At 44.6% G+C, this 24,583-nt stretch overlaps 1 protein-coding gene across 9 annotated transcripts in view; it reads right to left on the minus strand.

Moving 5' to 3' along the window:
• The window catches only part of TBXAS1 (thromboxane A synthase 1), a 402,124-nt gene that overhangs the window by 318,981 nt on the left and 58,560 nt on the right, over window positions 1-24,583 (minus strand). Inside the window, exon 1 of one of the 9 annotated variants that reach the window (XM_053257597.1) lies at window positions 20,188-20,241. The exons of the other annotated variants lie outside the window; for them this stretch is intronic. Within the exon in view, the coding sequence (XP_053113572.1) occupies window positions 20,188-20,201 (14 nt within the window). The 5' untranslated portion in view covers window positions 20,202-20,241. Of the gene's footprint in view, window positions 1-20,187; window positions 20,242-24,583 lie in introns of those variants that run through there. 9 annotated transcript variants of the gene reach the window in all.

Consider the following 24,583-nt stretch of genomic DNA (forward strand, 5'->3'; position numbering starts at 1 on the left):
AATTAAGCACACACAGGCACACTTGGTAAAATATTTATCTGCATTTAAATGCACAACATGAAAACCCTAAATAACTAAACATCACACACACAGAGAGAGCAGATTCTGAGATTTTTAAAAAAAATCTATTTACAGATGTCATCGTCCCCCCAATACTTATTTTTAATTGTGTTTTGTACATTTCAACAACAAATTACAAAAAAAAAAAAAAGAAAAGAAAAGGAAAGGAAAGGAAAAGAACACCCAATGAGATAAAGCACAGTTCAGGATCATTACATCACTTAATTCATTTAGACTATTTGTAAATGCAGTTATAAAATATAAATCATTTTATTTCTGGGTGTTTGCACCACATTGCCTGCTATGCTGGCATTGATAACATGAAAACACAAAACCTACCAGGGAGAAGGTTGGGCTCTTAGATGGTGAGGGTATGAAAGGGATTATAGGGAATCCTTGCTATCTGCAGATCTGACATCCACAGTTTTGCATATCCGCAGTCAGGTAATTGACACTCAGCCTAGCATATACAGCACAAAGAGGGTTAAATACCGCTTATCCGTGGTGGCCGGAAATGATCTCTGAGGTAATTTCTAGTCACCATTTTGAGGACAGGAGCCATTTTGTGGCTCATTTGCAAAAAAATAAATAAATTCTAATCATGATTCTCCCCCCACCCCCAAAATGGCCGAATTTTCCCTTTGTGTGGCGGCTGGGGAGGCGGGGTGTTGCTGGACATCTGGCGACCTGCAGAGCATGATACAGCATTTTGTTTCTATTATTTTGACCTTTTCCAGCCATTTTGATCCTCCCCTGCCCCCGTCCAGGAACCTGATCCCAGCCGGGTTCCATTGATTCATCCGCGGTTCCATTATCCACAGTTGTAGCAGAAAACAGAACCCCTGTGGATAGTAGGTTCACCTATATTAAGGAGGATAAAGATAGTGCAGAAAAGCTGAATGAGTTCTTTGCTTCTGTCTTCACGGCAGAGGATACTGATCATATACCCATTCTGGAACTTAGCTTCTCAGGCTTGAAGCTGAAGAACTGGGCCAATTTGAGGCAACAAGAGGATGTTCTAAACCAAGGCTGCTGAGCTTCAGCCCTTCTGCAGATGTTGGCCTACAACTCCCATAATCCCTGGCTATGGGCCACTGTGGCTGGGGATTATAGGAGTTGTAGTCCAAAAACAGCTGGAGGGCCTAATTTGAGCAGCCCTGTTCTGCACTGTCTTGAAAAACTAAGTTAACAAATCACCAGGGTAAGATGGCATCCAGCCAAGAGTTCTGAAGGAACTGAAATGTCAAATTGCTGGTTTCCTAGCATAAATGTGGAACTTGTCCCTACAGTCAGGTTCTATACCAAAAGACTGGAAACTAGCTAATGTAACTCCAATTTTCAAAGCAGGATAGGAACATAGGAAGCTGCCATATACTGAGTCAGACCATTGGTCTATCTAGCTCAGTATCGTCTTCACAGACTGGCAGCAGCTTCTTCAAGGTTGCAGGCAGGAATCTCTCTCAGCCCTATCTTGGAGAAGCCAGGGAGGGAACTTGAAACCTTCTGCTCTTCCCAGAGTGACTTCATCCCCTGAGGGGAAGATCTTGCAGTGCTCACACATCTAGTCTCCCATTCAGATGCAACCAGGGCAGACCCTGCTTAGCTATGGGGACAAGTCATGCTTGCTACCACAAGACCAGCTCTCCTCTCCTCTCCTGTTCCTGTGTCTCTCCTGAGACACAGGAACATAGGAAGCTGCCTTATACCGAGTCAGACCATTGGTCTATCTAGCTCAGTATTGTCTTCACAGACTGGCAGCAGCTTCTCCAAGGTTGCAGGCAGGAATCTCTCTCAGCCCTATCTTGGAGAAGCCAGGGAGGGAACTGGAAACCTTCTGCTCTTCCCAGAGCGGCTTCATCCCCTGAGGGGAAGATCTTGCAGTGCTCACACATCCAGTCCCCCATTCAGATGCACATGCACTCTCCCTGGTGTCTACTAGTCACAGAGCATCCTAGGTATGGCTTTAAATGGTTAAAGCCAGCACCTGGAATTGAATCCAGAAGCAAGTTGGCAACCAGCACAGCTGGCGCTAAAGAGGTTGAATCCAGTGGCAGAGCCAAGCTAACAGTGGCCCGTGTCTACCCCACCCGTGGTCCTGCGAGTGATGCCTCATGTGCATGTCACATGCGTGGAGGCGGGGCCTGGGATAGCCTGTGTGAGCCCTCCTGAGCTCATTTACAGCCAGCGTTTGCAGCCTGGCTGCAGGGAGAGAAAGGAAGGGAAATAAATGATCCAGCCAGGAAATGCTGGCTGGAAATGAAATCGGGAGGGCTGGGGTGATTGGGCCATGCCCCGCTTTGTCCATGACATCATGCAGAATGGGGGCTCCGGAGGCCTTTTTCATTGGCAGCCTGCATTCTTTGAACCCGTTGGCTCAATGGTGGCTCCACCCCTGGTTGAATCCATGCCTGCCTCCCAGCCTAAATTAGGAGACAATTATGAGAAGCATTCTGCACTAGCTGACGCTTCAAAGGCAACCCTCTACAGAGGCACTGCAATAATCGAGCCTGGAAGTTATAGAAGCATGGATCAGTGTGGCAAAGCCTGAGCTGTCTTGAAGTGGAAAACTAGAATTAACGTTTGTGAATTTGTGTCAAAGTGAGAATTTCCACTAGGTGCAGCTTCTCCCATCACAGTGCCATGATGGTGAACAAGACATGCTGACCAAAATGCTCCCTCTGATGCAATCCTTTAAAAAGGTACAGAACATGCTCTTCTGATTCCCATTCTCAATGTTGTCATTAGTGCTTCTGACCTAAGAAAAGCTCTGAAATATTTTATCCTCTTTCCTGGCTTCCCCAGCACACAATCCTATCAGCTTGGGCTAAATGCCAAGACTTGGTTTTGCCTCTTGATATTTAACTGGAGACAAGAGTTTGAGTAAAATTAGCGATGTGTCATCCAGCAATCTGGGTTGTGCTGCAATGCACGGCGTCTGTTTGACCATTCCTGGGTTGATGAAATACGATAGATTTTTTTTTTAAGTGCAAATAAAGGCCTTTTAAAAACAGATTTTAAAAAAATGAAATGTTTGGGCAATATTACTTTGCTCCATTCTTTCAAACATTACGCAACTGTTAACCGCTTCTCAGACTCATAAAGTGAAAATGTTTTATTTAGCTGAACCCCTCCCTGCCAAAAGACACCCCAGTGAGATCTGTTCAGGTTTCTGTTGATCAAATCAAGAATGGCAGGATGCAAAGTTTTCAAAAAGGCCACTAGTATCCATGAGCACAAGGGTTCCCAACCTGTGGGTTCCAGATGTTGCTGAACTACAACTCCCATAATCCCCAGCTACAATTTGTGACTGGAGATGGTGGGCGTTGTAGTTCAACAACATCTGAAGTATCACAGGTTGGGAACCCTTGCATTATAAACCTGCCAATCTACTCCATGTGAAAATCATAGTCCCTGAGGACAGGAGTGTCTCTTTCATGAGGCACTTGCCTCAGGCAACAGATTATCAAGGCACCAGCAGGGCAGTAAGATGCCCCTTGCCACTGTCATCAGAACAGCTCTTCAGGACCCCTCTGGCCCTCGCAAGGAGCTCTGATCCTTACACTCCTTACAAAAAGCATCAGGAGAGGAAAGACCGCTGGCAACCTTCCCTCCTCTCTGACCCCTGTGCCACTTTCAATGGTCAGTTCTGAGACGGGGCTGGCCCCTATCAGGGTCCTTCATGGGGTAAAGCACTGGGTGGTACCTTGCCTCAGCCGCTGCAATAAGCCCATTCTCACAGCAAAATAGAGGCAGAAAGACAAGAAAGTGATTGTGTGCTAGCCATGATCTGGGTAGGGCGCCACGGGACATGCTTTTCCTCCACCCTTGATACAATGTTGGGCAAATGATGTTAATTGGCCGCCGCTATCCTACCCAGATGCTGGCTAGCAAACAACCACTTCCCCCTCCTCCTACCTCAATCATTGACAACTCACAGTCGATGCTCGGGAACATGCACAAGGCTTGGAGCCTGGCTGGACACTCCTCCACAGGGGTGTCGCTATAACTGAGTGGATGGGTTCAAAGAACCCGGGATCCCAGCTCCTGAGGGCCCCCCAGCTCCACACTTCCCAATTCCCTTCCTATTTCCTATTTCCCTCTCACTCCAAGGGGCCACCGGGGAAAGGGACAAACACGGGCCCTCTCGCTCCTAGCTATGCCCCTGCTCCTCCAAACCAGCTTTTGGTTGTGAAAGTTGGCCCAATATCTTGGGCCAACCCTATCTGAGCAGTATGAGGAAAGATAACCTCAGTTTAACATAGTTACGGTTTCAAAGCCAGAAGAACTGGACAAAACGCAGTGGAAAACAAGTACCACATAGCTTAGAGCAATTTTGGATATAACTACAAGGGACACAGGCTGCTCCATCTTCTCTGAAAACCTACTGGAGGAGATGCAGAAGGAATTAGCATAAGCAGTAACACTATGAATATTTGTTTTTGCCATTTTGAACTGTGAAAAAACCATTTAAAAACTTAAAAGAACATATGTATCGATTGTACTGTTTTTCCATAAGTGGGGGGAAATGCCTACTCGTGTCTTTTTGCTTTTGAATAAAGCAGTGCCAGCTTTATTCTCCCAAACCTTTTAAACATTGACAAATTATTTTAAACTTGCCCCTCCTGATGCCATGTTTGTTTTTACTCCAATGTTTTTTCTTGTTATTTTTATTTATTGCTCAATTTTATACTGCCTTTCATAAGGTATCCCAAGGCATTAAACAAAAGTTAACACACAAAACTCCATATAAATCACATTTAAAACTTTAAAGCCAGTTAAACAGTAAAAACCAACAACACACACACACAAACACACACACACACCCATTAAAAAGACACACAAGTAGAAGAGCTGAGACCTGCTCTCTGTTTTAGTATCTTTTGTTTAATGTCTTTTGATACTAAAGATATTAATATATTTTTACCTTTAATATCTTTTAGTATTTAATATATTTTGTTAATATCTTTATCTTTAGTATCTTTAAGGAACAGGTACATAGCTTGGGAGTGCTTCTGGACCCAGGCCTCACTCTGGTTTCTCAGGTTTAGGCTATGGCCAGGAGTGCTTTCTATCTACTCCGGCTGATATGACAGCTGCATCTGGTCCTTGAAGACAATGATCTCAGAACTGTGGTGCACTCTCTGGTAATCTCTAGGCTTTACTACCTCAATGTTCTCTATGTGGGGCTGCCTTTGTATGTAGTTCAGAAACTTCAGTTGGTCCAAAATGCTAACTTTGCAAAGAGGCACCTTTTAATGTGGTGATTCTCTTTATTTAGCAGGGGGAGAGTAACTGGCCCTATCCACCCTCAGCACAGTACTTCCAGTGACCGTTGCTGGTGTGTGTCTTATGTTTCTTTTTAGAATGTGAGCCCTTTGGGGACAGGGAGCCATCTTATTTGTTTGTTATTTCTCTGTGTAAACTGCCCTGAGACATTTTTGGAAGGGTGGTATAGAAATCGAATGAATGAATGAATGAATGAATGAAAATGCAGCAGCTGGGTTGGTCTCCGGGTTTTCTTGGAGAGACCATATTATGCCTGTCTTAAAACAACTGCATTGGCTGCCAATAGCTTTCCGGGCAAAATACAGAGTGCTGGTAATTACCTTTAAAAGCCCTAAATGGCTTAGGACTGGGTTACCTGGAAGAGCACCTTCTTCTGCATGATTCCCAACACACATTAAGGTCATCAAGAGAGGTCCATCTCCGGATGCCGCCAGAGGAGTTGGCAGCAACTCGGGAGTGGGCCTTCTCTGTAGTTGCTCCTGTGCTGTGGAATGCACTCCCTACTCATGATATAACATTTTTACCAACCTTTTAAAAAGCCCTTAAAGTACATTTTTTAGCCTGGCTTTTAGTAATTTTTGAATGTTTTAATAGCTGTTTTGTTTTTATTGTATTTCACTTTTGTTAACCATCTCGAACCTTTGCAATCAGGCACAGTGTTCCCTGTAACTGGGATACCCAGATGTTGACTACAATTCCTAGAATCCCTCACACAGGGAGGGTACACAGGACAGTTTGGGTATGCTTGTAATGGGGGTATTCCTCCCTAAGGGCTGGGTGAGGGGCACTGCACAAGAGAAAGGGACATCTGTATCTTTCATGGAGGCTGACAAATAGGCGGCATAGGGAGCGGTGGAGACATCAGAGGTGGTGTCTCCTTGAAGCCCCCTGACAGCTTCCCAAATGACAGTCCACAGAGACCCAAACTGGGACGCAGCCAGTCCATGCTGTCATTTGGGAAGCTTGCGGGGGGGCTTGGAGGAGCTGCCGTCCCCTGCCTCCAATGTCTCTGCTGTCACCTCGCTGCCTATGCTGCGGCCTCAGCTAAAGGTACAGAGGCCCCCATCTCGCAACCCCTTCCCCACCTTTAGGGAAGATTAGGGAATGCCCTCCTCAAGGATTCCCCTTTACAAGTATACCTGAACCAGCTGTGAACTGGTTTGGGCTGATTTGAACTCATACTGGCGGAACCGGGCCAATTCGAACTGTGGTTCAAATCAAGCCAGTTCACACACCCCGGGGGGGAAGGGGGAGTCAATAAAGTGTATTTAAATGTACACTTCCTCCGAATCAGACTCCTAGGGCTGGTGTTTGGGTGAACACCAGCAGGGGGAACACTTCTTCCTCCACCTCTTGGATCCTAGTTTGTGTTTTTATTTTAATTGGGAGTGCCTCCAGTTGTCCACGCTAGAGTGAGGGTGATCCTTTTCCATATCCCACCTCACTGCACCCTTTCTCCTCATCCTACAGAATCTCTCTTACCTTATCTCTGCCACTGATGATCACCGAGGTATCACTGTAATAAAATAAATAAAGCGTATAGGGAAGAAGAGGGGCGGGAGTAGTTCTAGACAGACACCAGGGAGAACAAGAACTGATCCATCTTCTTCAAATGGTACTAGTTATTATTTGAGCATGTTCCCAGGTGGGCAGGCAAGAGATATAAAATGGGTGCATGTGGGCAGGGATACCCTGGAACATCAGCAAGTCGGAAGAGCACTAACCCAGAACTGCGCTCTTGTTCAAGAATCACACAAAAAAGTAAAATTAGTTCCTTTCTGCACACATTTTAAATTATTTCCCCCTACATAAACCACTTTGAGAATGTCTTTGTTGAAAAGTGATATATTAACATTAATAAAACAATTAAGCACCTGAGGGGGCAGTGAAAATTGGACAGAGAGGGACTGGAACCTACAGTGTCTGCCTTGGTGTGGACAGAAAACAGTAGGATGATGTACTGCAAGAACTGTTAAGTGCTGATATCCAGCAGTGATCTTGTAAGCAGTTATTGCAGGATCTCACAGAAGCTTCCGCAAAAAAGCTTTCCCAGTTGCTGGCCCTGTAAAGTTCTACTGTACTGTAAGTGGTCTCTTTGCAAAGTTATAAAGCCCAGCAGTGAAACTGACAAGCTTTCTTCCCATCTCTACACAAATCTGCACGTGACGTCCCTTCACTACCCAGCTAAAATTGACAAGCAACTGGTCAGTTTCACTTCCTCTCTGCAACCTTTGCATGCAATTCGTATCTTCCTTAACCTCCAAGACAAAGGGTGGGCAAAGGGTGCAAACAGCCGCTGTTGAAACATGCAGGCTTTCTTCTATAACTCTTCACAGGAAGCTTCTTCACTGTACAGATGAAACTGACCTGGGGTTTGACATCCCTTGTCAGTTTCACCTCAACAACTAACAGGGTTTTCCAGTCTCATGCTTCTCAGTACACCTTTTGAAATGGAGACTGAATGACGCTGTGCAACAACTTGCTGTAAGTCAGGGAAACGAAAGTGAAATTAATTCACCAGCTTGCACTGGGAGTCAGAGATCCCGTCTGTCAGTTTCACCTCTGCATTTAAAATCCCAGGTCAATTTCCAGTAAAGAAACTCCTCTGGTCTTGGCACAGGTTAAGGGAAAGCTCTTTGCAGCTTTTGCACTCAAATCTGAACAATATGACTATGTTGCTCATCTAACCACATCTATGTAATTCTCTCTGAGCAGCCTGCACAAGAGTACGTGTATCCAACTGCTGCTACGTGGTTATCCCCGACAGAAGTAAAATTGGGAAGAATCAGGCATAAGGAGGGTCTGGGATATTTGTCTGCACAAGCAGAACAGCACTGGAAATCAAACCTGGCAGATTACTGTGGCATCTCGACTTTCCTCCATGCCTTAAGTAGGCAGTGGAGTTGATGAATGGCCTACATATAAAAGCAGTACATGAATACACTTTATGTATCCAAGGCTTTTCTTTAAGCTAACTCTACATTGCAAGAGTCAAAGATTTCCATTCTAAGCAAAAGCTATACAATGTGACAGAACGGATTAGAGCCAGCTATTTAAGAGTATTTTGCATAACGTCTTTTTCTACAACTGAAGTGATATAGGCATCTTAAAAAGAACTGCCCTTTCCTTGATTTTCAAAGGTTTCTCTTTCCCTTCAAGAACATTTTGCATTTATAGTGCCATGAAGGATAAAACCATGAAAAGCATCAAAGAATGATGCCTCCCCCCCCCCCACCGTGACTCCGTTTTAGCTATATAAACCTTGTCAAGACCCCACTTCATGTTTGGGATCATCAGGAAAATGGCATGAGCGGGGGAGAGTTAACTCCCCTTCCCCTGCACTGCAGCCCCAACCTGGATCAGAAGGCCCCACTGCTAACTGAAAAATGCAAAAGGTAAAAACACACTGATAGATTTTCCATCATGCTTAGTTTGAGCAAGTTGGAAAGCATGTTTCAGTAGTGGAGGAAAGTTAAAGAACAGGATTAACTGAAAGCTCAGCACAGGATAGTGTCAGAGAGGACTGTGTAGAATGGAGTTTATTCATCTCATCAAACACATCTGGAGAATTACAGCCCGATGTAAAATATTTGCCTGGATGTTTGGTTCTGGATGCTGTTGCCTGCAGCCCAACAGAAACACCAAGTACTCTGGTAGGCAGGGAGAAGAGAAAGGAGTTGAAATGTGTACAGAAGCAATGCCCTTTAAAAGGCACAGAGGGTTTGGGAGCTTTGTGTGCTACCAATTTTCAGTTGTGTAGAAGCAAGGTAGGAGGAAAAGCTACCCAGGTTTTCCTCCTAACTTGTTTCCACACAAACAAACATTGGGAACACACGTAGCTCCCAAACCTGGGTAGAACACATTTTTAAATTGTGTGAATGACCTCAATAGCCAGCTTGATCTGGGCCACAGGTTCTTCCCATTAGCTGAAAACAACAAATATTTGTATACCGCTTTTCAACAAAAAGTTTCCAAAGCGGTTTACATAGATAAATAATAATAAATAAGGGCTCACAATCTAAAAAGAAATATAAGATGCATACCAGCAACAGTCACTGGAAGTGCTGTGTTGGGGCTGGATAGGGCCAGTTACTCTCCCCCTGTTAAATCACCACGTTAAAAAAGGTGCCTCTTTGCCCAGTTAGCAGGGCAATAAATAAGGGGGAAAGGGCATCCCCGTAAGGGACAGACAATTTGGGACTGAAATAAGGGACTTCCCTCCTCATAAGGGGCTGTTGGTAACCCTACCAATAACCAAATGCTGATCAGATTAAAATATGCAGACCAGATCTGGGACCTCAGAAGAGGACTGCCGAATATCTATCCCTCACCCCATCTCTGTGAGTCAATGTAGACACAGAGAAGACTTAACAGTGACCTTGTTAAGCCGCCTATTAAAAAAGGACTATGTCTTCTGAGATGACTGCACAGTAGAGTAATGTCTGCAGTTGGAGCCTTTTCCATACTAACAACTAATTGCACAGTCAGTGCTGGGGGCACGCAGTCCACATGTCTCCTGTCAAGGCTGCATTTCTGCTGTGGGGCCATTGTGCTTTCCCAGCACTCGGACCACAATGTTCCTTTCCCTCTAGATAGTACATTCACTGCTATTAGAGACAAGCGACATAATTAGTGTGTATTGCTATTAGAGACAAGTGACACAGAAAAGCAGAAGTTGCAGGTAGCTGTGCAGATCCCTTAGGAGAGCGGGGTGGAATCAAACACAGCAACAGTAGAGCAATACTTTTACCAGGACCAAGTAGAACATCACAAAGTAGCAGCACGTTTTGCAGCTCATTAGAATCCTTCATCAGGCTGAATATCAAAGCATAAAAACAAAAATAAGAGGGGCAGAGCCGCTATTTCTGGCCAAGATTTATTTTATCAAATTTGTACACCGCCCCAAACTTTCGTCTCTGGGCGGTTAAAAATAACATACAAGTTAAAACATACATAAAGCTTAAGAACAATTTAAAGAATTTAAAGAGTCACAACAGATTAAAACCTAAATATTTAAAAATCAAAAAAAGCTTGGGTGAAGAGGTAGGTTTTCAAATGCTTTCTAAAAATGGCCAGAGGTGGGGGAGGAACATATTTCAGTAGGGAACACATTCCACATTCTTGGGACAGCAACCGAGAAGGCCCGTCCCCCTGTGGCCACCAGTTCAACTGGAGACAGACCACTCCAGATGACCTCAATGGGCAGTGGGGCTCAAAATGAAGATGACGTTCTCTTAAATACCCAGGGCCCAAGCCATGTAGGGTTTTATAGGTTATAACCAGCACTATGTATTTTGCCCAGAAACCTTTTGGCAGCCAGTATAGCTGTATCAGCAAGAGTGTGATATGGTCTCTCTGAGATTATCCAGAGACCAACTTGGCCGCCTTGTACCAACTGGAATTTCTGGACTACGTACAAAGGCAGCCCCACATAGGGATGAAAAAAAATCCCGGTTTGAGGATATATATCAAGATGGAATAGGGGAGGAGCCTTGTTAAGTGAGCAAAGAGTCACCTTTTAAGATGGCAATTCTCTGTGTAGTGATATTTAGCAGGGGAAGAACAACTGTCCCTATCCAACACACGACATTATCCCTTCAGTGATTATTGCTGCTGTTTACCTTATGTTTCTTTTCAGATTGTACCCCCTTGTTTATTTATTTTTATGTAAGCCAATTTGTGAACTTTTGTTGAAAAGCAGAATATAAATATTCTTAGAAGTAGTAGTAGTAATGCTGATTTACTCATATGTCAACCTCAGGGGCAAAACAGCTTCGGGGAACCATTTTCAGCAGGAAAGTGATGCAGAGGAAAAAGGTTAAACCCGATGGCTGTTTGGGGTTGAGAAAGAGGGTGAAGGAGGGAATCCCTAGCACAGGACTCATCCATGCACATAAAGCAACATCACCTTGGGTTAACCTCTGCTTGGGGCAAAGATTTCAGGCTACACTCAAAAGCTTGAACTCAAAAGCCTGTCCACTTCTTTGTGCCCAATAGTATTCCTCTGTTACTTTGAGACTTTTTTAAAAAATTGGAAAAGGTTTTTAAAATTAGTTCGAGGTTCTGCACCCCCATGCTGCACAACTCCACCTGCGGGAATACCCACTGAGCTTTTTATAAGTAGTGAAAGCCATGTTGAGAGGAGACTTGGACTTCCAGTAGCGAACATGAATAGTTTTCTTTGCTAAGCAGGGTCTGCCTTGGTTGTATTTGGATGTGAGCATGATAAGTTTTTCCTTTAGGGAATGAAGACATAGCTTGGTGGATGAGCATCTGCATACTTGCCTGCAGAACAGGCCGTAGGTTCACTCCCTGTGATCTCCAGGTAGGGCTGGGAAACTCCTGCCTGTAACCTTAGAAAGTCGCTGCCTATCAGTGTAGACAATACTGTGCTAGATGGACCAATGGTCTGACTCGGTATAAGGCAGTTGTCTATTTTCCTATGAGCCATCACAAAGTGGAATATGTAACTAGAAACAAGTATAGTAAAACTAACTTACTAACTTCCTTTGGTGTTGTCTACAGCCTTTTTTATGTGCATGGTGGAGAGAGCATCACCTGTTGGATTTCTGCTTGCCATGTTAAAGGCACAGAAGCCTCATCAAAAATAAAAAAATAGTTGGCAAGCCTACCTTCAAAACTTGTGTAGTTTTTCCAGTTTGTTTGATTTCATTGCAGGTTGGGAACTCCCATTAATTGCAATGGGAAATTGTGCAAGATAGTTTGATGGGGTTTTGCCCTACTTTTTGCTTACAACTACAATCCTATTCCTTTCCAGTAAGCCCCACTGACTTTTGTATCACCTATTTCCAAGTTAGCATGTGTAAACATGCATGTGCTTGTACTGGCAGGAAGTCTGAGATCTCTTGCAAGACAGGGAGATGGGGAAAAATTGCTCTTTAAAAACCATTCAACTGATGCACCATAATTGTATGGAATGTTTTTTCTTCCCCACTTCTAAGTCTGCCCACCTTCCCATCATTGAGCACATTTGTAGGAAAACAGGATGTTTTAAATTCACCTCGTTCACTTGAAAAAGTCACTGCTCTGCAAGCTTACACACCATAGTCCTCAAACACAGTCCCCATTCTGACAATCAGTCCAGATTGCAACGCAACACAAGTTCTGCAGCCCTTACAAAGCAGGTCGGCCAAATTAAGATTAGCCCACAGTTTGAAAGTATGCATTGGACTCCTCCCTCAGTCCAGTTCCATGCAGATGTCATAAGGCATAGTGGAGGGAGAAGAAAGACGAAAACAGACAGCCAAGTGAAAGCACCCTACCATTTCATCTGGTTACGTGACTTGGACTGCCTGGCATTAGCTATCACACAATACAGGAATTAACTGTGGCTTACCAGAATTACAAGGAAAACAACTTCAGCAAACAGCACTATGCAAAACATTGATCTGTGTACGTTTGCAGGCTGATTATGGACCAGGTGCCTGCATTGGCACAGGCAGTCCCTGAACTGAGCAGACCGATGCTCAAGCTAATGCTTTTAGGATTGGCACAGCCATAAGCTAGCAAAGCTCCTTTGTAGGCAGACCTGTAATTTAACTGTACATGTGCAATCTGGGGTAGAAAGGAATGGCACATTCAATGAAATTGTTTTTGGAAAGGAGGGGGAGAGTTTGTTTTTGTTTTGCTGAAGAAGAGAATGCTACTTAACCTTGTCCAGTTATTCTGTCTGGAAACTCTGCTTGGAATGACAGCTAGAGCATTAGACACAGTTCTCAAATTCAACAACATAGCATCATCACCCAGATGAAGGTTGCCATTCAAGGCATGTCACCGGATTTGCTTTTTCAAAGCCACAAGCAAAGCTTGAGCTAGGCATTATAGGAAGGCTGCCTTCTATCTATCACAAGGATCCTGATTAATAAGTTAATAGAATCAGTGAGCCCCACAGAACCGCTTTCAGGACAATCCTGGTCAAATCACTCCAGTTAACCAGCACAGACCAATCCTAGTTATCTATGCTGGTTAACCAGAGCCGTTTGAAGAGAATTCCCCTCAAATTCTGCAATTTCACCATTAGCTCTGCGGGGCTCGCTGATCCCAATTAACTTTTTAACCAGGGTCTTGGTGATTGTGAGAACACAGCCAAAATAGATGCCGCCTGCACTCTCCAAATACATGTTATTCCCTGCTGAGTTCACCCCTGCTAACTAAGTAACTAACCCTGCTGAGTAAAGAGACACCGAGGCTCTGCACGCGATCGGTGTATAGAGCCTAACTGGGCTTTGCGGGGAGAGAGGGCTTAGCCCGCTCTCCTCGCAGACAAGCAGGGAACCATTCCTGGGTGGCCGGATCAGCCGCCGACACAACTCCCGGCTCCATCACTGAGCCAGTAGGGGCAGCAGAGATCAGGGGCCGCCCGGCCCCCTGAAGTTCCAGGATGCCATGTGCGATCCCATCCTGGGGAGATCCCTGGGACTGGGAGGCTTGTGTTAGCTTCCCTGTTGGGCGTCTCCCCATGAGTTGCCATGGCATCTCATGACCAAAGAAACCAGGTTAACAGAGCACTCGCGCCGTTAACCTCATTTAAGCAGAGCGGTATTTTTGAAGGTTTGCTGCCAGGAGCCACATGGCTCCCGTTGCAGCACGGAACTGGGCTGGCCTCCCTGAGCCCAGTTCTGCACAGGCATGAGAACAGCCTCACCTTTTAAAGTGATTATTCTCTTATATTTAGCAGGGGTAGAGCAACTGGCCCTATCCAGCCCCCCCCCAGCACAGCATCCCTCCAGTGGCGGCTGCTGGTGTCTGTCTTTATGTATCTTTTTTGACTGTGAGACCTTTGGGAATAGGGGACCATCTTATATATCTATTATTTATTTTTCTATGTAAACCGCTTGGGAACTTTGGTTGAAGAGTGGTATAAGAATGTTTTTAGTTCGTTATAGGCGAGAGCAGAACCCCCATGAATAGGTGCAAATACAGAAACTGTGAATAATGAAACTTTACCCCTATGAGAATCTAGGGGTTAGGTTCCCACCCACCTACTCCCCACAGGCTAAAAATGTGGGGGAGCATAAATAAGATAAAGTACTCTACCAGCAATGCCCCCGCAAACCCCAGTTTTAGCATAAAATCATCTTTTTTTCAAAAGCCACAAAATGGCTCCGTGCTACCTCCAGACCTCACCGAGGATATGCAAAACCACAGTTTCTGGTTTTAACCATGGCTAATGAGGGCCACCTGTGTAAATATATTCGTACTTCCCACTGGAAATTTCTCCCCTCCCTCAGACTGAGCATTATTAAAGCATCCCCCCACAGTGCAAAAAGCATGCATGATTTGAGTTTTGGCCCAAAGCAATACAAGTCCAGGGAAGCCTGAAGAGCAATAGTAATAGCTGGTACCACCCTTCCCACAGCTCTCACTGTAGAGCTCCCACGCCCAACCAATATATACCCGAGTATACTTTTCTGGATTATAATGCCTTTTCTGGTACACAAGTGAAGCATGCCACCAGGTTTTAATTAATATTTTTTTTAAAAAGACCATGAGCGCTTAGTAACAAAGTCTGGAGACACTTCATCCTGTACAGTAGGAAAAGTTAATGAAATCTACATATAGATAAATACTGCAGCTAGAGGCAGGAAGCAAATTATGAACTTTACGCTTGGATTTTTAAAAGGTAGGACTATAGATAATTTCTTTAGCCAGAGAGGGCTTGGAAATATTTCCAATAAATATTTTTGCCTAATGCAAAACCAAAACCTAGCTACGGTGCAGCAGAAATAAAACAGAGCTCAGTAGAAAGAGATATAACTAATTATCTGCCATCCCAAAATGCTCTCCAGAATAGAAGAATGTTAATTTGCTGTCTAATAATATGAGTGTTAGGAACAGGATAATGTGAATGTTAGGAATAGTTAATGTTAGGAGTTACAATACTTAGAAAGGTACCCTGTGTTAGTTAGGAACAAGTCAACATGAAAGCCCTTCCATTACTTGTTTAGTGGTTGTCAATGAGCTCAGCCTAACACTTAAAACTCAGACACATTTAGAATGGTGGCTAAATGTGGCCTTAGCCAACGTTTCAATAATTAATCGGTGGAAAAGAACGAACCACACAGTTCAACTTGCTTGCTACACTACTCCAGGAGAGGGCTCTACCATACCTTTCAGATCATAGGAAGAACCTTGCATTGGCCTTTCCAGGACACAAGGCTTCATTCAGACAGCAAAGCATTCTTTGCAGTTATATGTATGAACCAGCCTTGAGCCTGAGGACTGTGTGCTCCCTCCACCTCCACTTAACTGCCTCAGCATGTTAAGGGAGGAGATTAGACACTTCCTCTCCTGTTTTGCAGTAAACCATAGTTTGCCGAATCATTCAGTCTGGCAAACTATGGTTCTGGATCCTGGTTTGCACAAACCATAGCTTGCAAGATTTGGATGTAATTGCAACTATGTGACTCTGGCAAAATCAGGGTAAGAAGCTTCTAATCTCTGCCTTTTGCACATGGAAGGAGGAGGAAATGCACAACAATGTCGGCTTGTGCTTGTAGTGGAAAGCCATGCTTTGAATGAAGTGATCCTGTAGATGAGACTTGGGAATGATCAATATGTCTCCAGATGCTTATCAATGCTCAATTGCATCTTAAGGACCCTTATTTGGATCACAACCACAAGGTCTCAGCAAGATGATTCTACTGGCAACTGTATAAATGCTTCATTCTTCTTTGCTTTCCTTAAAGTAAAAATCATGAATAGTTGTGACACAAATTCTTTAAGAACAGAATCTTCACAGCTGCCAAGGAGCACATCACAGAACTGAACAAGAAAGGCTATAATTTCCCTCCTTCATTTTATTATTGTTTGACCTTCAGTTCTTTGTTGCCCTTGGATCACTTCTGCAAGCAGATACCATCCTTTCACTGTTTATATATTTCAGAAAGCTGCATTTTGGTGCCAAAGAAGGATGTGTTATACATTTTTCTTTTGCTCCCAATTGTCTTCAGAACAACATTTTAGAATGTGGGGTTTTTTTCTTAACTCTAACACACACAATTCCAACTGAATACATTTATTAGAAGCTTTGTCAATTTGAGGCCATTCTCAGAGGAAAATTCCAGCAATGGCTCAACCTCTTCTTCAGCAATCAGTCAATCTTGAATTCACACAATCTTGCTTAGATACATGTAGGAAGAGGAAGGAGACAGTAGCCCCTTTGTTTAGTAAGGATGCTGAAATGTTAACAGGTGACAAAGAGAAGAAGGAACTGCTAGATTCCCATTTTGCCTTGGTCTTCTTCCAAAAGGGCAACTGTGTGCAATCTCACAAAAGCATAGTGAAGGGCAAAAGCTCAGGATTAAGAACATAAGAAAAAGTTCTGCTGGATCAGGCCAAAGGTCCATCTAGTACAGTATCCTGCTCACACAGTAGCCAGTCAGGTGCATCTGGGAAGCCTGTAAACTGGTAGAAGAGGGAAACACCCCCTCTTGTTGATGTTTCTTAGCACCAGATGTCCAGGGGTATGCAACTTCCAATTCTGATGGAAACATACAGCTATCCTGCTCAGCAGCCACTGACGGCCCTATCCTCCATGAATTGGTCTAATCCCCTTTTAAACCCATCTACATTGGTGGACACCACCATAAGAAGAACCTTGCATTGACCCTTCCAGGACACAAGGCTTCATTCAGACAGCACAGCAAAGCGGCAGCAAATTCCATGTTTAACTAAGTGTTGTGCAAATAAGTACTTCATTTTGTCTGTCCTGAATCTCCCAGCATTCAGCTCCAACAGATGACCCCAGATCCTAATGTTATGAAAGGAAGAAAAACTTCTGTCTCTGCATTTGATCCACACAGTGCATAGTTTGATATACCTCTATCATGTCCCCCCATGCCCACTTTCTTTCTAAACTAAAAAAGCCTAAATGTTGTAGTCTTCCTTCACAGGGGAGTCGCTCCAGCCCCCTGATAATTTTAGTTGCCCATTTCTGCACCTTTTCCAGCTCTGCATATCTTTCTTAAGGTGTAGTGACCAGAACTGTGCACAACAGTAGGATTACAGCTCAAAACTGAAAAGGAAAAGGTGGTAAGGAGACACCTACTGCCTAAAATGAGTCCAAGTCTTCAGGGTCAGACGGATTGCATCTAAATCCAACAAAGACAAATGGAAAGTTCTGTAGGCCAATTAAATAAAATAAGATGCAAAATCAAATCATATCCCACATCTTAGAACACATCAAAGGTATGAGATGTGGGATACTTGCCTGGGACTAGTACATCGGAAAATGATCTTTGAGTTGCAGTCAATCACAAGTTGAACATGAGTCAGCCATGTAGTACAGCTGGGGAACCTCTGTTGACAATTTCTTAGTGCAAGTTGCTAAAGCTGTTTACCCCCTTTTCTTTCTCCCTCCCCAGGGTCTAGGAGAACACCAACTATGAGGTTGCTCTTATGCACAGCCTAACCTGGGCTAGGGATGCCCAGCCTGGATTAGGCTGTGCGTGAGAACCTCCAGGATCAGGCCTGATCTCAGAGGGGCAGAGCTGCCTAGCCTCACAATTCACCCAAGCTATTAGCTGAGGTTAAGGGAGTGAGCACATCCGTACCCCCACCCCCAGCGACTTGTTCATGTGCAAGCACGGGCTGCTCCCAGCCTGCATCTAGAGCACCCATCTCTTGGGGGAATCCCTCAATTCAACATGTCGTGCATTGCATTGTGGAATTCAAATTTGGGCTCTGGATTCCTCCACCCTGCTCCGTGCTCCACAGAGCAGGGGTGCTTGTGTGGGAACTTAGATCACACTCCCACCACCAATCCCTCAATTGTCTGTGGGGAAGGTAAGCTTTTTGGAGCCTTCTCCTCCACACTTTCGGTGATCATGAGGATCGCCCCAATGTGTTTGAGAGAATGTATCTTGTCTCCAACATGCATACGTGTCAATGAGCATTCAGCATTGCACAGCCCACTCTTTCTCATGCTGGTGAAGCTCATTTTGAATGAAGCCATAGAGAGCTGCTGCGTGTCACTGCAGACAACACTGAGCTGGATGGACCAATGGTCTGACTTGGTATCAAGCAGCTTCCTAGGAATGGCTGATAACAGCCCGAAGGACATTTTCTGCTTTTCTAGCACATCTTTAGCTAAGGAACAAATACCTTCCTAGCTTTCTTCAGTGCAGGACTGGCTACTGCCTACTGCAGAAATGAAAATGGAATACAGAAGATGAAAGGCTCTAACAGTGTGTGAGTGGGGGCTGGGGACTTGGGCAGTAACCCTTACTAGTGCTAGAACCATGTCCCCGTTTTCATCTGTGGAGGGCAGGGCATGCCTTCCCTCCCAGAATCAACTGCTCAGGGAGGGGCAGACGAGAATGCCGGCCATCACATCTCCCTCACCTCCTGTTGCCGTGGCTCAGACCTCTCCACAACCGTATTAAGAACCAACTGACCTCTCCTGAACAACAAAAAGACCATCTATTTCATCTGTCCTTTGTTCTTTTCCTTTATTCCCTTTGCAATCTTTCTCCTACTTATGTTGTAAGCCCTTTGGGGGTGGGGGTGAGATTGCACATATACTCTCTCTCAGAAAACTGCTATCGTCCACCCAGAACCAATAAAACAGAGCAGGCTATAAATCAAAATTTTAACACACACACACCCCCCACATGTCTAAATAAAAATAATTTGTCTTTGTGGACAAGACAAGTGATAAAAATGTATAATTTAGTTAGCTTTGGGTGAGGTCTCCGTCTCTCTCTTAAATACCGTACACCTCCCCTCCACTTTACAGCATAAAGATTTTTCCTTAACTACCTGCTCCTGTTTTCTCTCTGTCCCTTGTTCAACATGTAGAATAACCAATGCTATTTCCAGCAAAGTGTCAGCAGCTGTGACAGGGAGACATTCTCTCCTTGCTAAATGATAGGCTATTAAATAAAGCAAACATCTCAGCACTATTAGTAATCTTATTATTACCCACGTTGTAAAACCCACAATGTTTATGACAGTGCTGCTGTCTTGAGGAAACCTGTGCCCCACGCAGGTAAGCCGGCTTATTTTATATACTCTGAGTACAAACTGCATGGAACAGAAAGCAGTTGGAGGGAAATGGCTACAGAGAAATGGGTCTCCAGGGCCTCATCTGTTGATTTATTTTGTTTATAGATGGAATAAGATTTTTTTGTTTTTGTTTTTAATCTCCACTCAAAATATAAAATGTTGCCATGGCACAGAACTCTCTGCTTAGGGATGAGGAACAAGAGAGAATGGAAAAGAGAATTTTTTTGCAAAGAATGTGTTAAAAGGTACACCAAGTAAATTGGGAAAGGGGGATCTTTATAAAGGAAGCAGTCTATTAGCAAGTTAGCAACCATTAGAAGGAACACTCAATTCCTTTAAATAGCAGTAATGCTGTAACAGTTTCACATCCATGACTTTGTGACTAGTTAATGAGATGAGTTTAATGAACCAGGTATTTCTGGTTTAAAATACCTGCTTTTCCCTCTCCCCCAGTTCTGCTAGTGTGAATCTAAACCTACAGGGCCTGGGATTTCTTGGCCTAAGTTTGACAAAAATGTTTTGACCAGGGCTGACAAGCCAGTACAGACAGAAAGTGCATCCAGATCCGGCACATAAATGTGGAAACACATTTGCCATGCTTTGTTCAGGTGTACAATCTGTGGTTAACCCATTCCTTGATCCAGGCCAGCTTTTGCATGGTGCTTTAGTTACTTTTATTCCAGTCCTGGAGTGGAGGTGGGGCTAAAAACCAACCAGCAGCAAGAGCACTGAAAGCACTTGCCTCTCTGTAAATAATATTTCAATAAACCATTAATGTTCCCAACTCCACGCCACTGCCTTATCCTTGCATACCACAACTCTTTCATTCTACACAGTCTTCCCTGAAAGTTCAGGATTCTCTCCAACCAAAGTCCGTTGTCTACAGCAGGGATTCTCAACGTTGGGTCCTCAGATGTTATTGGACTTCAACTCTCATAATCCCCAACCAAAGGCCACTGGGGCTGGGGATTGTGGGAGTTGAAGTCCAATAACATCTAGGGACCCAACACTGAGAATCCCTGGTCTACAGTGCTGACTGGCTAGCTCCCTGTGATGTCACAAGGCACTTCCCCTCCCTCTCCAGATCAGTTTTTCAACTTTTTTTGTTTTTTTAAAAAGTGAGGAACGTTCACTGTAAACACAGCTTTTCTAACAAGAAGGTGGACTGCCAGCCTTATCATTGGTGAAGAGAACATGATCATGGGTAGGTTCTGCTTTCCATTTACAGATTAGTTGGTCTATGGTTCACACAGTCACAAGGATCCTGGTTATCCATTCTGCTTAAATGCTGGTTAACCAGAGTGGTGGCTTGACCAGGACTATCCTGAAATTCTGGATCCACACAATCAGCGATGTGAGGCTCACTAATCCCAATTAACCTTTTAACCAGGCTCCTTGCAATTGTATGAACCCAGCCCCTAACTGACATTGTAAAATGTGGGAGAAAGCAGGCTCACTCTGGTGGGGAAAGATGAACTGCAACACTTGGGGACTGTGAGGAAAAAATGGAGCTGCAGTGGAGGCCTTTATTTTTACCACAGTGCCCCAGAATAATGCCGTGTCAGGGGCATAATGTGGGGGCGGGGGGATTGGTGACCCTGGAAACCTGACCTATATCACCCCAAGTTCCAGGGTGAGGGGGAAAGGCGGCCTAGCTGCAGAGCAAAATGGCACAGCACAGCAGGAGATACACCACTGCGATTCTAGTCATTATATAGCTTAGAAGGGAGAATTATCAGATTTTTCTAATGTTTATTTTGTTGTGTCTAATCTATTTGAATGAAATTAGCATAGATTCTCATATTCTTGAAAATCAGATCTCCTCCCCTCAAACAAAATGTAGCATCTCTTTCATTCCCCATCCAGGAAGGAAGGAAGGCTCAGAGTCACCAGCAGCCATCAAAGACGATTAAGCAGGCATCTTTAACTTGCAAGACAAGTGCCCCTCTCTTTGTTTTACGTGACAGAATACTAGGTTTCCTACTACAGCTATTGAGAGACACACAGAGATGCTTTAGTTCTAGGGTGGCCAACCTGAGGCACTCCAGCTATTGTTAAGACAACTTCCATCACCCCCAGCTGCAAACCTCGCACTTCTAGTCTCCCATTCATATGCAACCAGGGCAGACCCTGCTCAGCTAAGGGGACAAGTCATGCTTGCTACAAGACCAGCTCTCCTCTCCTACATAAGCTTGTATCCTTATTTTTCCAAACAGCACCACACTTCCACACCCAGTACCAAATTATAAACTGTATTTGAAAGCATCCCCCAAATTATAAAAATGATTTGTGATGTGGTTCAGAGTGGGTGGAAAATTTCCTGGTTTTTTCAAAGTGTCTTAATGCAGGCAAAAATCTAGGCATGCTAGGGAGCATGTACTTTTACTTCTCTATTCAGGAGGACTAGAAACTTGCTTTCAGAGAGAGAGAGAGAGAGAGAGAGAATTTCAGTTCTGTGCCAAACTGTTCAGAAACACAAATAGTCCAGTGTTTTGATCATAATGTAGGCTAGCCATGGAAGTTGCATGTGCAGGCCAAGTGATGCAAATGTTTTGCTGCCAGCATTAGCCCAAGCACATAATCTTTGTTGTTTTGCAAATCCCTCTGACAGCCAGCGTATCAGAGGGAGTGCATCATCCCATAGCATGTGCCTAACAAAGGAGCCATTTAAGGCCCAGCTCCAAAAAGGGGCATAGAAACATGGCACTTGGTGTTTGCTTTTGCCCAGTGTTTCTTTTAGTGTGGGATGAAGCAGGTAGCCTAGGCCAAGTGCCTGTATTAAAGAAGTCTGCAAGGGCAGAGTTGACAAACCAATAATATTGCACATATTTTTAACAGGATCACATAAGGCAGTGGAAAGCAGTCTTCCCATTGCCATACACCAAAAAGCCAGAATCAATGCATGGGCTTAAAGATGGACTGAAAACAATAAGGAGGGCTCACCTCACCCAAAACAAGACGGTGAGATAACAGGTCCAGCCAAGCATCTTAAGTGCCTGTTTCAGAATCCTGAAGTTTGAGATCTGTCCCCCACACATACACAAACACCTACCCCGCTATTTCCAAATTGCCAACACTCAGGTTTGTTTAGACAAGCTACTGAAGAGCCACTTTGAACAAAGATGTCAGAACGCTGTGTGACAGCTTCTTCATAATGCCAAGCTTATGGTACATTAAGCTTTAAAAAGTTTGGTAAGTTCCTGCCTTCATTTTATCAACACATTCACAGACAGCAAGAGCAAACCCACAATAGGAATAGGCACACCCACCACCAGGCACAGGAGATTCAACTCAATATGCAACTGAAGATAAAAACTATTATTTATCACATTAATACTTTGCATGATGAACAACAGCATCTGTCACCCAAAAGGTTAAAAAAAGGCTTTGCAAACCTCACACTCTTTCATTAAAACCTCACACTTGGATGCAACCATCACCCCCATTTTCCAGCCAAGGACAGGCCACCAAATCAGCCCCAATTAAGTTGGCCTTTTTGGTAAATACAAGCCAGAGTTGGATTAAATTTGCAAAACACAGAAGTACTTGCTCTTTGATAAATGCAGACAAACGCTGTCCTTGGCTGTCCCACATTTCCCCAAAAGGACTAGCCAGGGTCAATTAGTTGCACTCCATAATTATCAAGGAGCCATTTGGGGAGGAGGGCTGGCCTTGAAGAAGCAAACATGAACTGTCCCCTTTACTGGAAAAGGACTCCTGCCTGAAACCTTGTCAGTGTGGATGATACTGAGCTAGAGGGACCAATGATTGCACTCCCTCTGGTTTACAGCTTGGGGGTTCTCCTGGATCCGGCGTTGCTCCTAGAAAAACCAGGTGCCAGCAGTGGACAGGAGCACTTTGGCTCAGCTTCAATGGGTGCGTCAGCTGTGATTATTGTTTGAGAGGGCTGATCCAGCCTCTGTCACCCATGCCTTAGTCACACCATGCTTGGGTTACTGCAATACTATCTACGTTGGGCTGCCCTTGAAAAGTATTCGGAAACTACAGATGATGCACAATATGGCTGCCAGATTGATCTGGACATATCACTCCAATCTTGAAGGCACTGCACTGGCTGCCAATCTGATTCCAGGTACATTTCAAAGTGCTGGTTATTACCATTACCTTTAAAGCCCTAAACGGCTTGGGCCCCAGGTACCTTAGGGACCACCTGCTCCTAGCTAAATCTATCCACCTGACTGGATGGGCTGGGAAGGCTCTGCTCTGTGCACCAACACCTGCAGAGGCTAGTTTGTCATGCACGCAGAACAGGGCCTTCTCAGTTACTGCCCCCAAGCTGTGAAAATCACTCGCAACCAAGATCCACATGGCTCTCTCCCCTTGCCCCAGCCTTTAGGGGGAAAGTGAAGACTGCCCATTTTATTCAAGCTTTCGGCCAATGAGTTGCCCCCTTCTCTTCAAATTTTTAGCTGTGTTTGTCTTTGATAGGTTATTGTTTTTATCTTGTTTTTAACCGCCTTGGAGTCTTAGGATGAAGGGCACTATCTAAACAAGCAAACAAACTTGTCTGATTTGGTACAGTATAAGGCAGCTTCTTAAGTCCCTAAAGCTTTTCAGGTGCAGTACAACCAAACTGTAACAAAAAGGTAACTAGTGTGGGATCATTAGTAAGCTCCCCGAAAATACATTTGCAGTGCAGCTGCAAGACAAAATTTGAGCTTCCTTCATTTGTTTGTCCTCTGCTCAGAGAACAGGACACAGACTAGAAGGAAAAAAATTATAACATCCATTGCATCACATTAAGTATGGAGCAGCAGTATGCAGAAATATTATATATTATAACAAACAAATGGCAGACAGCATGCAGAGTGCATGGGACAACCAGGACGGTCTGCTCTCCCCACAGACGATCCTAGGTTAGCCCTGGGTGGCCAAATCGGCCACCCACGAGACTACTGGCTCCGTGACAGAGCCAGTAGGGGCAGCGGGGATCTGGGGCCGCCTGGCCTGCAAAAGTCCCAGGATGCCCCACACGAGTGCACAGGGCATTCTGGGGAGACTCCCGAGGCCGGGAGGTTTGCTGCAGCCTCCCAGTCGGAGGTCGACTCGCAAGTCACCACGGCGACTCACAGACGCCAAAATGGGGCTAGTGGAGCACTCACTCCGCTAACCTTGTTTAAGGGGGGCAATTCAGCGGGCTAACCACCATGAGCCCCACGGCTCCCAGCAGTTCACATGCACGAGGGAA

This window comes from Hemicordylus capensis, chromosome 5 (genome assembly GCF_027244095.1).
Source record: "Hemicordylus capensis ecotype Gifberg chromosome 5, rHemCap1.1.pri, whole genome shotgun sequence".
Lineage (NCBI taxonomy): Eukaryota > Metazoa > Chordata > Lepidosauria > Squamata > Cordylidae > Hemicordylus > Hemicordylus capensis.